The sequence below is a fragment of the Semicossyphus pulcher genome, unplaced genomic scaffold, assembly GCF_022749685.1.
Source record: "Semicossyphus pulcher isolate SPU_LCO1_2020_fin unplaced genomic scaffold, fSemPul1.0.p SCAF_1, whole genome shotgun sequence".
Lineage (NCBI taxonomy): Eukaryota > Metazoa > Chordata > Actinopteri > Labriformes > Labridae > Semicossyphus > Semicossyphus pulcher.
Genome location: NW_027211603.1, coordinates 1,105,416 through 1,118,288, shown reverse-complemented (window position 1 = coordinate 1,118,288; position 12,873 = coordinate 1,105,416). Strand labels below are relative to the sequence as shown.

The 12,873-nt window shown below is 41.4% G+C and overlaps 1 protein-coding gene across 1 annotated transcript; it reads left to right on the top strand.

The window, feature by feature from the left end:
* The first annotated feature begins 8,689 nt into the window (after positions 1–8,689).
* On the top strand, positions 8,690–12,660 carry LOC138588960 (ZP domain-containing protein-like). The gene is made up of 6 exons (XM_069659223.1): positions 8,690–8,726; positions 10,110–10,300; positions 10,388–10,788; positions 10,941–11,040; positions 12,176–12,389; positions 12,488–12,660. Exons 1-6 carry the CDS (start codon positions 8,690–8,692, stop codon positions 12,658–12,660), a joined length of 1,116 nt encoding a protein of 371 aa, XP_069515324.1.
* The last annotated feature ends 213 nt before the right edge of the window (positions 12,661–12,873 follow it).

Genomic DNA, 12,873 nt, shown 5'->3' with positions numbered 1-12,873 from the left:
CCGAATTCGACAGGCTTATGAAGCTGATGTGGAACTGGCTCAACCAGCAGGCGGGGAAGTATGAGAGGAGTACACACCCGTCTACTGGTGCTCTGAGGCTGATTGAGGGAGTTGTGAAAAGTCTTTCAGGACGTAAAGCTTCTTGGTTACAGGAAGAAACGCAGACGACACCCCTGTTAACCGCAGCACCAGCTTCTGTCACTGATGAGCCAGCTGTCAGTGAAAAAGCAAAGGAGACAGCACAGCCAGCAACAGGTGAGACGGAAGGACTAAAATGGGACAAACTGACCTGTGAGGTTATGGTGTCAGGGCTGGCATATCAGATTCTTAAAAAACTTAAGCTTTACCAGCCCAATGACATCTTCAAAGAAGACCTCAGAATAATGACAGAACTGCTCATGGCAGAGATGGAAGGCTCCAAGATCGAGGTCAGTCTTAGTATTGACACCATTAATAAGACTTCGAAGGCAGTGTACAAGGAGCTGTGTAAAGATCTAGGTGCAGAGGAGATCTGGAGGAGCATGCTGCTGCAGCAACAGACGGTCATGCAGCACATAGTGGGAACCTTAAAGAGACATCTGGAGGCTCCAAAGAAGAAAACCGGCATCAAAGGGTTCTTCCGATCCGTCTTTAAGACCGTGGCCAAGCCGTTCACTGCCATGTTCCAACGTAGCTAGTCATCATGGGATTTTTCTTTGGGTAGGTGGGACATGATGCAGGACTTCAGGCCCCAGAGGGCGTCAGTATTTAACTCGCAGCAAGGAGGTGAAGGTTCACATCAGAGCCTTGACCCCATTGCTGTGAGGAGGCTCCCTGTGTAGGCATGGGTTTACTCCGAGCGCTTCGGTTTCTTCCCACAGTTAAAATAATTTAGCAAAAAAAAGTTAAATTAAAAAATCTGAAAAAATCTAATCAAAATGAAGTCCTGTATCATGTCCAGCTTCTTCTCTGTGCTACCAGCCACACTTGGTTTCTTCCCACACTTAAAATAATTTGCCTAAAAAATGTGAAAAAATAAAAATACAATTTGAAAACTTAAATTTCTCATACAATATCTTTGTTTGCATTAAAAACTGTAGAGTTGTCAGTGATCTACAATGTGTATTTAAATAAAACACTAGAAACGGTTCTAGAACTTAGATGTGAACATGTTGTTGGCTGTGTCAGCAGCAGCATTAAATATATTTTGGTTTTTGCCTCTGTGTCTGACAAACGATCACACTTGGGGGGGGGAACTCTCCTCATATTTTACAGCGGACACATTCAATCTTGTCAGAGGCCTTTTGACAACCGAAATATGGCCTTTGAAACATTAGTAAAGTTATAAAAGTGTAAAAAAAAAAAAGTATGAAAAGATGTCAATACGAGAAATTAGCACTCATGTTTTTGATGCCATGATCTCAGTTTGTACTCGTTTATCCTGGATTTTAATCAAAAAAGAAGCAACGGGTGAAAAGCAACGAGTCAAACTGAATATACAAATGATTTAAAGCAATATCATTGTGATTTTATCTTTTTTTTTTTTTTAAATGCTCAAATTTTCAGTTTATGGTGTCAACATTGTTTCATTATAGATACAGTACATCATTAGTTTATTACTAAATCATATAGCCTGTCAATTGTTATGTCTGTTGTTGTGAAAATTTGATTAATAAGGTTTGATAACACACTCAAATTTATAGATGGGAAACTCTAAATTCAAACATTAAAAACATTTACCCTAAAGTGTCCCCATCCTCATCATTTCTTTGTCAGAATTATTTTAAATACATTCCCCTGAAAAACTCACCTGCTCTCGGCTTCAGTCGCTCTAGTGCAGTTTCCGTTTTCGCCAGCAGGTGGCAGTAGTCGCTTTGTAGAGACAGCGTGTGGCGATGTGATTGTTTTGTTTTTAAATACATTTTATATTTCGATTCTGGCTCTTTCTTCATTATGCAAGTGTAGTAACAGCCTGTTACACATACATTATAAAATATTTTTTTAAAAGTCAGGTGTATCTGTCGCTCACCTGTTGGGGCACTTACCTGAGACTAACCCCTTTGCAGTTTTCTGGGGACATTTCATGCGTTCTTTGCTATATTTCAGAGAGAAATACTGTATTTTACTATAATTCAATTTATTTTTTCCAAGTAATTTTCATCCCAACTACTCTACTTTTGATATTTTAAGAATAATTTTGAGTGCAGCACTTTTATTTGTATGTTACAGTATAAAAATCTTTTTAAAGGCCATCATGTCATGTTTAAAATCCTTTATGGCTTAACCTTAGACAGTTAAACAATACAATAGACCCAATACAAAACAATAGCATACAGTGTGCTTTAATATGATACAATAACCTACAGTACAATACAATAAAACAGTACAATACCATAAGATACCACATGATACTATACATGTTACAATAAGATAAAACATAATGATACACTATAAAACAATGCAAAATGCTCCAATATGATTCTATATGAAATGATTTGATGCAATGACACACATTATGATACGACTGTGGCAACCCTAAGTGGTGTGACAAGTTAGAGGTAGAGGTATAATTATTTATAGATATAATATACGTATATAAATCACTTATTTTATACATTCACAAGTCCGACAACGCCACCTTGGGAATTGCATCCAAGGAATTAGAACAGGCACTCAGGTTCCTTAAACTGAGAGGCAAGAGACGTGGTTCCAGTTGCAAAGTAAAACAAAGTTTATTAAACAATATAAAGTTGACAATCAGTAAAACCAGTAAAACAGTGGGACTTGAGGAAAAGAGGGGAAGGGAACCAAACAGTTGCTGAGGCTTACCGCTAGTGAGGAGCTGACGCTAGGTGAGGGGGAAATCCCTGGGAACCAAGGAGCACGAAAAGTAAATCACCCTCAATCACACGTGCCAGTCACACACACATGCACAGTCGTGAGGTAGCCCAAACCAGACACAGCACACAGAAGGGGACACCGCCACCAGGACACCAACACCTCCACCCGTGGCTCTCAGCAACTGAAAGGACAGAAAGGAAAATTAGTGGGGTCGCACTCAAAACAACAGATCAATCAGTGTGCCCAAAAGGATATGACACACAAATATCAAAACTGTGGGTTTGGCAGCCACCAACACACAAACTAAACGAATAAATGAACCAATGTTATGTGCTGCCAAAATGAGTAATAGAAATTAAACAAAACTAAAGAGAACAAATAATATTAATTAAGGGGACTAACAGATCACCTCAACTAATGAGTACTGAATTTCAATAAACCAAAAAAAAAAAAAAGAATGATTACAATGATGACAAAAGAGAAATAATTACCAAATCAAGGAAATAAACAGCAAAAGAAAAGAAACTAATAGTAATCAACGAAATGCAAAATCGAAATCAAATTAACCCCAACAGATCCCCAATCGCCACACAGTCAATAGAAGTCAGTCCAGTGGTAATGAGGGGCTGGTGGTTTAAACGGTTTACCCACACACACAAAAATAGAGATTAAAATGCAAAGCCACGCGAAGCAGAGCTTGGCGAAATCACGTGGGGTGAAGCAAGCAAACAGTCAGGGCAAAAGCTGTGAAGCCAAGCAGCCGTGTTTCTTACGCCAATTAGAGCCGCAGCAGCAGGGAAACGTTCTCAGACCTGGCAAACAACCCCAATCAGGCAGTAAGTATCCGCTCGCGCCACAGTAGAGCCAAAACAGCCGCGAGATCCAAGAGAGATCCGCACAGGAGCGTCTAAAACAAGCAAAAACGGCTAGTACGGCAGCGCAACAAGGGATATTTATTTCAAACAAGCCAGCAACACCTCACACACACTAACCTACCTATACCGGTGGACGCGAGCAGACTGGAGCAGAGCAACCCGTAAGTGGGCGGAGCCAAAGAGAAAAGGGGCGACGAGATGACACACTACGGCTGCTTCCCAAGCCTCTTAAATTGCATCCATGTTCCCTTCACTTGCGTCGTTCACTTGCGTCTTAGTCCCTCCCACCAGAGATGCATGGAGAGACGCGAGGAAACCAAGAGAGGAGAGAGGAAACGAGGGAATGTTTTTTAAGAGACATGAGACGTCCTTTCCGATGAAGCGTCACGTGCTGCGACGTCCGTTTGTGATGATCGCGTCAGCTGATCACCGCTGGATCAGCTGTCAGTCTGCTTTAACAGCTGTTTCTGTCTGCACACATGTGCTCTGTATTAATTCTAATAAAACGCACAGTAACAGTGTTGCCTCTCTGTAACCTGTTACCTGTGTAACAAACACCTGCACATGAAGAACAGGCTGCAGTCTGTGTTCCTGCTGCAGAGCCAGACGGACATTTCCTACAGCACTGTGTCTTTATATTATTTGTTCATTATAAACATTTTTGATCACTGATCATCTGATCAGAATTCATTATTTAATAAGCCCAAATACTGTCTGTTCATGAACTATGAACATTATTGATTAGGCTAAAAGTTTCAGGATAAATAGAAATCACGTCACGCTGATCAAACCCGACCTGATGATCACTCTCACACGTAAAAAGTGTTACCTGCTGACAGAGAGACGCTCCTGCTCCCTCTGAATTCTTTCATTCATCTGTAATAAAAGTTAGCAGGGGAATAACTGATCATGACGAGAGGTATTTTTTTAGATTACATTTAATAGAAATGAATCTGTTTTTGCCACTTTTGATTTTTATTATTTTTACTCAGATGTTGACTCAGAAAACAAATCAAATCTGCAGTTATTCACTGCATTTTATATATTTTACGACAAGTTATGATCAATATTTTGTTCTAAACGATCTCAGGTTGTCAAATCCGATCTGCTGCAGCGTCCAATCACTAACTGATATCTAATAAGGGGGCGTGTCGGCCAGTAAAAGACTTCCGTGGAGGCTGCTCTCGCGTATCCTCGCTTATCGCTCCTCGGAACTCCCTCCTCGCTCCTCGCTCCTCCGAGCAGCGATAAGAGCTTTGAGACGGTCCTCAATCAAGCGGCAACCTCCGGTGTTGAAAAATGAAGCCAATGCGGAAGTGCAAAAAACTGCAGTTCCTCGAGTGGCCACTTGAGGCTGGCTCCACAAAACAAGAAATAACATTACAGCAGGTGGGAAAATGCCCATTTTTACAGCTGAAATAAACATGTTTACAGCCTGGTACAAAAAACAGTTTTGTTATAAATAGCTAATTTTATTGTTCAGGATAACTGTACGGGGGGTGAATTTTTATTTAACACACTCGTTTTAATTATATTAAGCCTTAAATCATAGGGGCCGGATCAATTGATTGACAGGTGGATCCTGCTGGCTGTCTGCTAGACGTCAACACAGACACACAGACACTGAGCTTAACTTCACCTGTTTGTGTTGTTGGAGACTTTAGGGGATTTTTTCATTCAAAGTTTGGACAAATAATCTCTCTGTGGGATTTATGGAACTTTATGGCTGTGCAAGAAGTCTGAGCTCCAGCTTTTCGGTGAGTTAAATGCTAGTGTTATTGTATTGAAATATTTTTAGCACTAAGTAGCAGGTATACTGTGCTCCCTTTAGCTGCTTGTTAGCCTGTGCAGTGTTTATTTATTTAATCGTCGGTCAGTAAATAGGAGTCAGGAGTTGTTGGCGTTTCCCCGGAGAGATTACATCGGACCGTAGTGATAAAGACCGGTTCTTTTACGTTTCCCGTTACGTGTCGGCTCGCCGCTCTCTCACCGGGCGAGCGAGCAGCGAGTCCGCTACTTCTTTAGTCTGATAACTAAACACCTGCAGTCAGTCACCGACAGAATCTCCTCCTGGGAAAGTCAAACCAGCTCATTCATGATTTATACAGTCTATGAATAATAACCGTTAGCTACGCTGAGGAGCATATAGCCTAGCTTCATAGCCGTAGCTGGCTGATTCATGCGGCCCACCCATAGAGCTCAGCCATAGGCTGTAGCTCGGTCGTGCTCCGCCTCTTTGCCTGCCTCTGGATTTGCCGTCTCTGGCATTTCCAATATGGCGACCCCCAGCGGCGGCGCAATTCGGGCTTCCAAACACTTCTTCAGAAACCAATGGGTGACGTCACTGAGACTATGTCCATTATTTATACAGTATATGTCCTCAATATGGCGGCTCCGGAACTACTTCCGGTTTGGGCGAGGAGCTATCAAATAAGAGACTTGGGAAGCAGCCTATATTTCCGTGGCACAAACATTCTCAAAACACACTTCCAACTCACATACAGTCCGCACAAATACATTAATTATTATACATTATTTCAAAGTACCATTCTTGTGTGTTTTTCATGCTTATACATGACACTAACCTGTTTAAAAGGTATAATGAGCAGACAGGGCAACGTAAGGCTGTTGCTGCATTGATCCTCGTAGCAGAATAGCGAGAGGGTCAACAAGAGTGCAAAGCGGGATCCTGGTCGGCTGTCCAACGTCCTGCTGCCACCTTCTGACGCTGCTGGGTATTGCACAAGGTTAACAAGTCCACAAAAACTAGATAAGTGTGTTTTAACACAGAGAATAATTCATCAGCAATAGCTGAAATACACGTGATCATCACAATCAGGTACATACTTCACAAACAAAATGTGACCACATCTTTTTTGTGCGTCACATAGTGGCCACACCACAGGTGTGATGCCCCAGCTGAGATCACACTCACACTCAGGATCATGTGAGCTTAACGACCCATCAACACCAGAGGTGTACTTGGTTCAGCTAACTCACAGCTAACGTTAAAGACGTCTTGAAGAACTTCAACCAAGTCCAGTTGCCTTTTGGATTAAACTTAGAAGTTTATATTTATACTTGTTGCGCTATAATGTTACTGGGAATAGTAGATTCGAGGGGTAACGTAGATTTGGAGGGTAAATTGGTGGGATGATTCCAGTTTGTGGGGACAGAGGAATTAAGAAAATAGAAGACTACGTAGGTCTGGCAGTTGGACACAAATGGACTGAACCTCTTCCTGCTGTACAAGAGTGCTGTGAGTGTGCGCCATGTTGATATCCAATGGTCAGCCATTTATCGCATTTGGGGTCTCCCCCTTACAAAAAAGTGCATTCCAGCAGATTGTCCTCTGTCGTCATCGTCCTCCTACTTGTGTCCATTTCTCCAGGGAAGCCCAGGAAGACCTCATGGATACCTCCTCATAAAGGAGTGGCTGCTTGTCCACCTTGTCTTTTTGTCCGTGGCATAGCAGGACTTTAAACGGGCGACATGCACCACCTTCCTGTCCGCTCCACTGTCCCACATCACAACGTCACAGTTAACAGGACCCACTCGAGCCACAACACGGTAAGTGCTGAGCCACTTGGGAGCAAGTTTTGCTGTGAATGTCTTTCTGCTCTAGATAATTGATGTAACTGGAGCCATCATTTCCTGAAATGCCTGATCTCAGTGAATTTTATTCAAGAATACAAGTAACATTAATTAATGAATTAATTAATTAAAGGTAACAAAAACTCAAACTGCTATGTACAGGCCTATAGATAAAGATTTAAATATATATACACTACCAGTCAAAAGTTTGGACACATTTTCTCATACAAGTGAATGGGAAAGTGTGTCCAAACTTTTGACTGGTAGTGTACATTATTTAAAAACACAACAATAACACAGGACAGGAGACGATGGACAAAAGTGCAATGAGAGTGCAAAAGCTGCTGACATACACATGATTATGAATAGGGAGCTATATTCACAAGACACAGCACTAGAGGTCGATGGTTTGGTAGCAGTGGTAACGTTACTTTTAAAAGTAACTTGTTACGTTACTGCGTTACCTCCTGAGAAAAGTAGAGCGTTAGATCAATTTTGCCTTACCAAAAATTAAAACCCTTTTGCAACTTGTTACACAGGTCGGTCATTGCATAGCCTCATTTACGGCCCATAATCTGTAATTCTGCAGCCTGATAACAGGAATGACAGACACAATGTTACCTTTACAGCTCTTTATTATGCTAACTGTGAGGGAATTTGTGTAGCTTGACAAACCAGAAACGGAAGAAGACTCAGGAGATTGAAGAGTTTATATAGCTTGGCCAAGGAGAAGTGACAGACACAATGCACTGTGAGCAAAATGTTGGTCCTCCAGAATGTTCAGATCTTAAATTTCTCACTTGCAGAGGTCAATTTTCCATACGATTTTGAGGTATTTGGAATGGCTTTTATGACATTTAAAAAAATTGTTCATAAAATGTTGCCGTAAAGACCATCTAACTGCTGTCTTCAAACTACTCTTTTGATGCATTGTTGTCCATGTATCCATGTTTTATTTGTTTACCTCAAGTATTCTCAAAACACATACTCACATACATACACACTACACACTGACAATCTCTATTTTAAATTTTAATTTGATACTAGTTGTATTATTGTTGTCAATATACAGTATATATATTATTCGTTTGCCATCATATGTTGTTATATTATTTCCCTGTGCTAATTTTGTGTTCTTTATAAAATTGTGAAATTTCTAACATTATTTCAGTGGAGACTTTAAATAAGCCCATTGGGTTTTCTGTCAATCCCTTCACTGTATATTGTTACATGTTATCTTTGTCTTTTTGTGTATTGTAAATTGTGCAAAAATAAAATTCAACGATGTATACGATGTACCTGTTAATGATGTTCATGATGAATCAGCTACATTTCTCTCCACAGTTTAAGTGTTCAGTGTTCCTCGGATGTTTTTCAGGTCCAACGTCTATCAGTCAGATATGAGGTGTGTTGTGGTCGACGTTGGAGAGAGGACAGGTCAGTCTATTTACTACTTAAGCATCAACATTTTGTAGTGTGACTTAAGCTGTAATGGTATGAATATAGATGCACATATACATAATGATGCTTAATGCTTTGGCTACATGCCTGGTTTACATTAGCCTATATGAGTTTCTGCAGGTGTACTAATACAGCAAGAGGTATTTTGGAGAACTGCAAACGGTATTGAAATAAAAAAGGTAATTAAAAAAGGTACAGTCATGTTTAATTCCTATAATAATTGTACTTTTGTAATTAATTTGTAATTTTCTTATTTTCAGTGCAATTGTTAACTGTTGTAGACCGTCAACTGTCACAGCAAACACGATAACATCAAGTTTGTTATGTTGTTAAATCAGCCAAAGGCAGTTTTGATATTTAATGACAATCAACAAAATGGATTCTTGGTTTGAATCGTTGAAGTGATACAGCTAAAAAATACAGGCAAAAACAACCCTTGCTTAATTTTCTCCCAACAAAAACAGCGCAGAGGCTGGGAAGGGTTTAAATTAGATCAACAGCTGCATGAAGCCTCGGACCTCATGAAGTGTTTTTCAGTATAGACGTTTTTGGTCTTCAAATACACTTTTTTTCTACCATAACTTTCCTGTGCTGGTCAGGGGTCACTGAGCTGGAGAAATGATTGAAAACGTTTGACAACCACTGCACTGACTAATGGTACCTCATACAAGCCCACTTCAGAAAAATCCATACTGTAACTTTGTCATGGTTTTAGTTATACACCTGCAATATTCATTCTGTTTGTCTGCAATATTCTGTTTACTAATTCTCTCATTTCAGACCCGGTCACTCTCATCTCTCAGCTCCCCTCACCCTTAGTTCACTCACCCCGCCTCCTCTCCAGCTCCACCTCCTAACCACTCCTACCTCATCTAGACAAGTCCCTTCACCTGTAGTCTCACCTCACCTGCTCCTCATTCCCTAATCACTCCCCACACTATTTAACATGTGCTTCCCCACTCACCCTCTGCCAGATTGTCATAGTGTCTCGTACCTATACCTTCCAGCGTTTTTGTATCCTGCCTTATTATCCGTTTTTGATCCTGATATCGACCCTGCCTGTTTCCCGACTCTGCCTCAGCCTGATCCCTCTAACTTGGTTTGCCTGCCTGGATATTTTGTCCTTGTAACCTGTTTACTGTTTCAGTAAAGAAACTGTTTTTTTGTGAACTCTGGTCTCTGAGTCGTGCATTTGGGTTTGTCTTTGGTTTTGACGTGTGACAAACTTGGAGCAATTTCGTGTTAAAAATATGGTTTTGGCTTTATTACACATGATCCTTTTTTTAAAACATGCGTAGCTCTCAACATAATGTGTGTTTTTCAATGAAAATAAAAGGGATTGCACATCTCTTGCTCTAGTGGAAGCTAATGTGATCTGCAAGCAGTCCACAATGAGAGGAGAGGTTGACAAATCAACGTTTCCCAGACTACATGAGGATCATCTGCAGCTCAATGACCCGTCCAACGTCGTCTGCAGCCTGCAGACACACTCAAACAGCACTCATGTCATCGCCATCATCCCCCTCAATGCCTGCGGCACTCAGATCGAGGTAACGGGGTCATTTGTTCCTTTTTTAGTTGTTGCTTTTTCCTTCTTAACAGTGTGAGGACTGAATGCATATCCTCTTACTCTGCAGGAAGATGACGAGTACCTAAAGTTTAAGAATGAAATCATCACAGTTGACAACAGCAGAAACCTGATCACCAGGAAACACCTGCTGGAAGTTAAGTTCTACTGTCAGTACCCCAAACGGGGGAACGTGACTCAGGCCTTCACAGCACACAGAAATATTACCACAGTGTGGGAGAAAGGCTTTGGAAAGTTCACGTACCAGTTTGAGTTCTTTCCTAACGCCCAGTTCCAGACCATGATGGATCCGAGCTCTTACCCTCTGGAGTACGACTTAGGGAGCAGGATCTACATGCAGATCGAGGCCACGTCTTCAGTCAGCAACACCGAGCTGTTTGTGGAGTCCTGCAGAGCTTCACCATATAACAACCCCAACTACCGGCCAACCTACCCCATCATTGATAATGGGTAGGCATGAGTACGCCCCCTAAGCTCTGTAAGCTCTGATTCCAGTTAGGGAGTGTTTTTTTGTTTGTTTTTTTCTGTTTATCTTCTGCTTTTATCGACACTCTCAAAACAATAACTCCTCTGCCCATGAACTTTTTTATCTGCTCTGACAGGTGCAACGTGGACTCAACTGTTAGAATCCATTCTTCTGCCCATAGCAGACAGTTCAGGTTCAGCATGGAGGCCTTCAAGTTCATTGGCTTACACGACCAGGTGAAGAATGCACTTTGTGGTTAGACTGGAGAAACTCAAGTAACTCAAATTGGTTTTTTTTTAATCTAACGGAATTTATAAAATGATGTCTAAGTTGTTTGTGCAGTGCATGGGGACATTGAAATATCAATGCTTTCAGTCCATAGACTGTATAAAAAGATGGCCGACATGACAGCTCCCTAAAGTGAAGCCAAACCCTCTCTATCGCCCCCTGCTGACTGGCTGCAGTATAGCTCATAAAGCCCGCCTCCTCCATGTTAACAGATGGGACATGAGTCAAACTATAAAATCAAAATACACGTCAAAAACATTTTTCTCAAACATGGTTTCTGTCATTATAGTTAGTTCTTATCATGCTGATTTATGTCACAGTGTTCATTTTTCTGACAAGTTTACTTTGAATTAGTTATTTGATGCTATAAAAGGGGGCGTGGCCTCATGATTGACAGGAGATATAACTAACAGTAACACTAACACTACAGTCACTGAACTGTTCTGCTGTTAACTACACATGAGGGATATTTGTTGTTTTGTTGATCGGGTAAAGGTGTGTTCTGGTTAGAGGTAGGGGCGGTATGACAATACCGCGGCTCCACCAGCCCGTCTCTACTGTGCAGACTCTGGCTCCAAATGTGCCAGATGACAGCGACCGCTGCGGGGTTATTTTGGCTTCACTTTTGTACAACGAAAGCAGATAGAGAGACACATTGTCTATCTTTATATACAGTCATTGCTCCAAATGTACAAGATGGAAGCACCTACCCCAGGGGATATTTTGCCCTCATTGTTGTACAGTGAGACGCCTTGTCAATCTTTGTATGCAGTCATTGTTTCAGTCCAGAAACAAAGTCCAGTAGTACATGGGGTAGCTGTGAAAAATGAAGATTACACCCACAAATATGTCGGAAAATGGGATGTTTATTTTATTTCATCTGGCAAATTTCTGACATATTTTCATAGATTAGAAAAAGTAACTTAGAGAAGTTATCCTGCGAACTTATTGTGCTGCAAAACATTTATTTCCATGACTTACAAATGGATGACCACAGTTTTCTTGTTGTATCTTGCCTCTCAGGGATCCTGCTGAAAACAGTTAATTTCCTGACATAACGAGCACATGTCCTGTTGTATTCAGGTGTACATCAGCTGCTCAGTCCTGATGTGTCAAGCAGGAGACCCCAACACCAGGTGCTCGCAGGGATGCCTCAACCCCACACTGTCCAATAATCCCCGCAATTACAAGCGTAAGAGAGCGGCTGTCACCCAGAGTACGGCGCACTTCATTTCCCAGGGTCCCCTGCACCTGAAGAGATCAGTGAGATCAGCATCAGACGGGACAGAAAGCCCAGGTAGGAAAACAGGAAGTGCTTTCTTCACAGCACACCTGCCTTGTTTGACTCCCAGTTTGGACATGATCAGATTCAAGTTGTGCTTCTCCTTTCTCCAGGGATCAACCTGAATCTCAACCTGGTTTTCATCGCTGGATATCTTCTTGCAGCTGTTGGCATGATCAGCGGAGTGGCCGTGTACAAAGCCAAAATATCAGGGGTGAAATACCAGCCTCTGCCCACACTTGAAAGTCAAGGCAGCAGTGTGGGCAGAGAAACAATTCCATATTAATTACACTGGAATATAAGCAGTTATTTAGATTATGTCTGCTGAGGGATTTGGGTGTTCATGTATCTAATTATGTGCAAATTAAAATAGATTTGTCCACAGGTGTGTAACCTGAAGGAGGAGAGATGTGTACCTTTGGAAATGGGAAACCAGGAAATAAGTTTTATATCAATGAACTCTGATCATCTATCACTGCAGCTGCTGGGTGATTGTTCA

Coding starts and splice junctions, on each gene's coding strand:
- LOC138588960 (XM_069659223.1), top strand. CDS start 8,690: ATGAGGTGTGTTGTGGTCGACGTTGGAGAGAGGACAG. Junction 10,301..10,387: donor CCTGCGGCACTCAGATCGAG/GTAACGGGGTCA, acceptor CTTACTCTGCAG/GAAGATGACGAGTACCTAAA. Junction 12,390..12,487: donor AGACGGGACAGAAAGCCCAG/GTAGGAAAACAG, acceptor TCCTTTCTCCAG/GGATCAACCTGAATCTCAAC.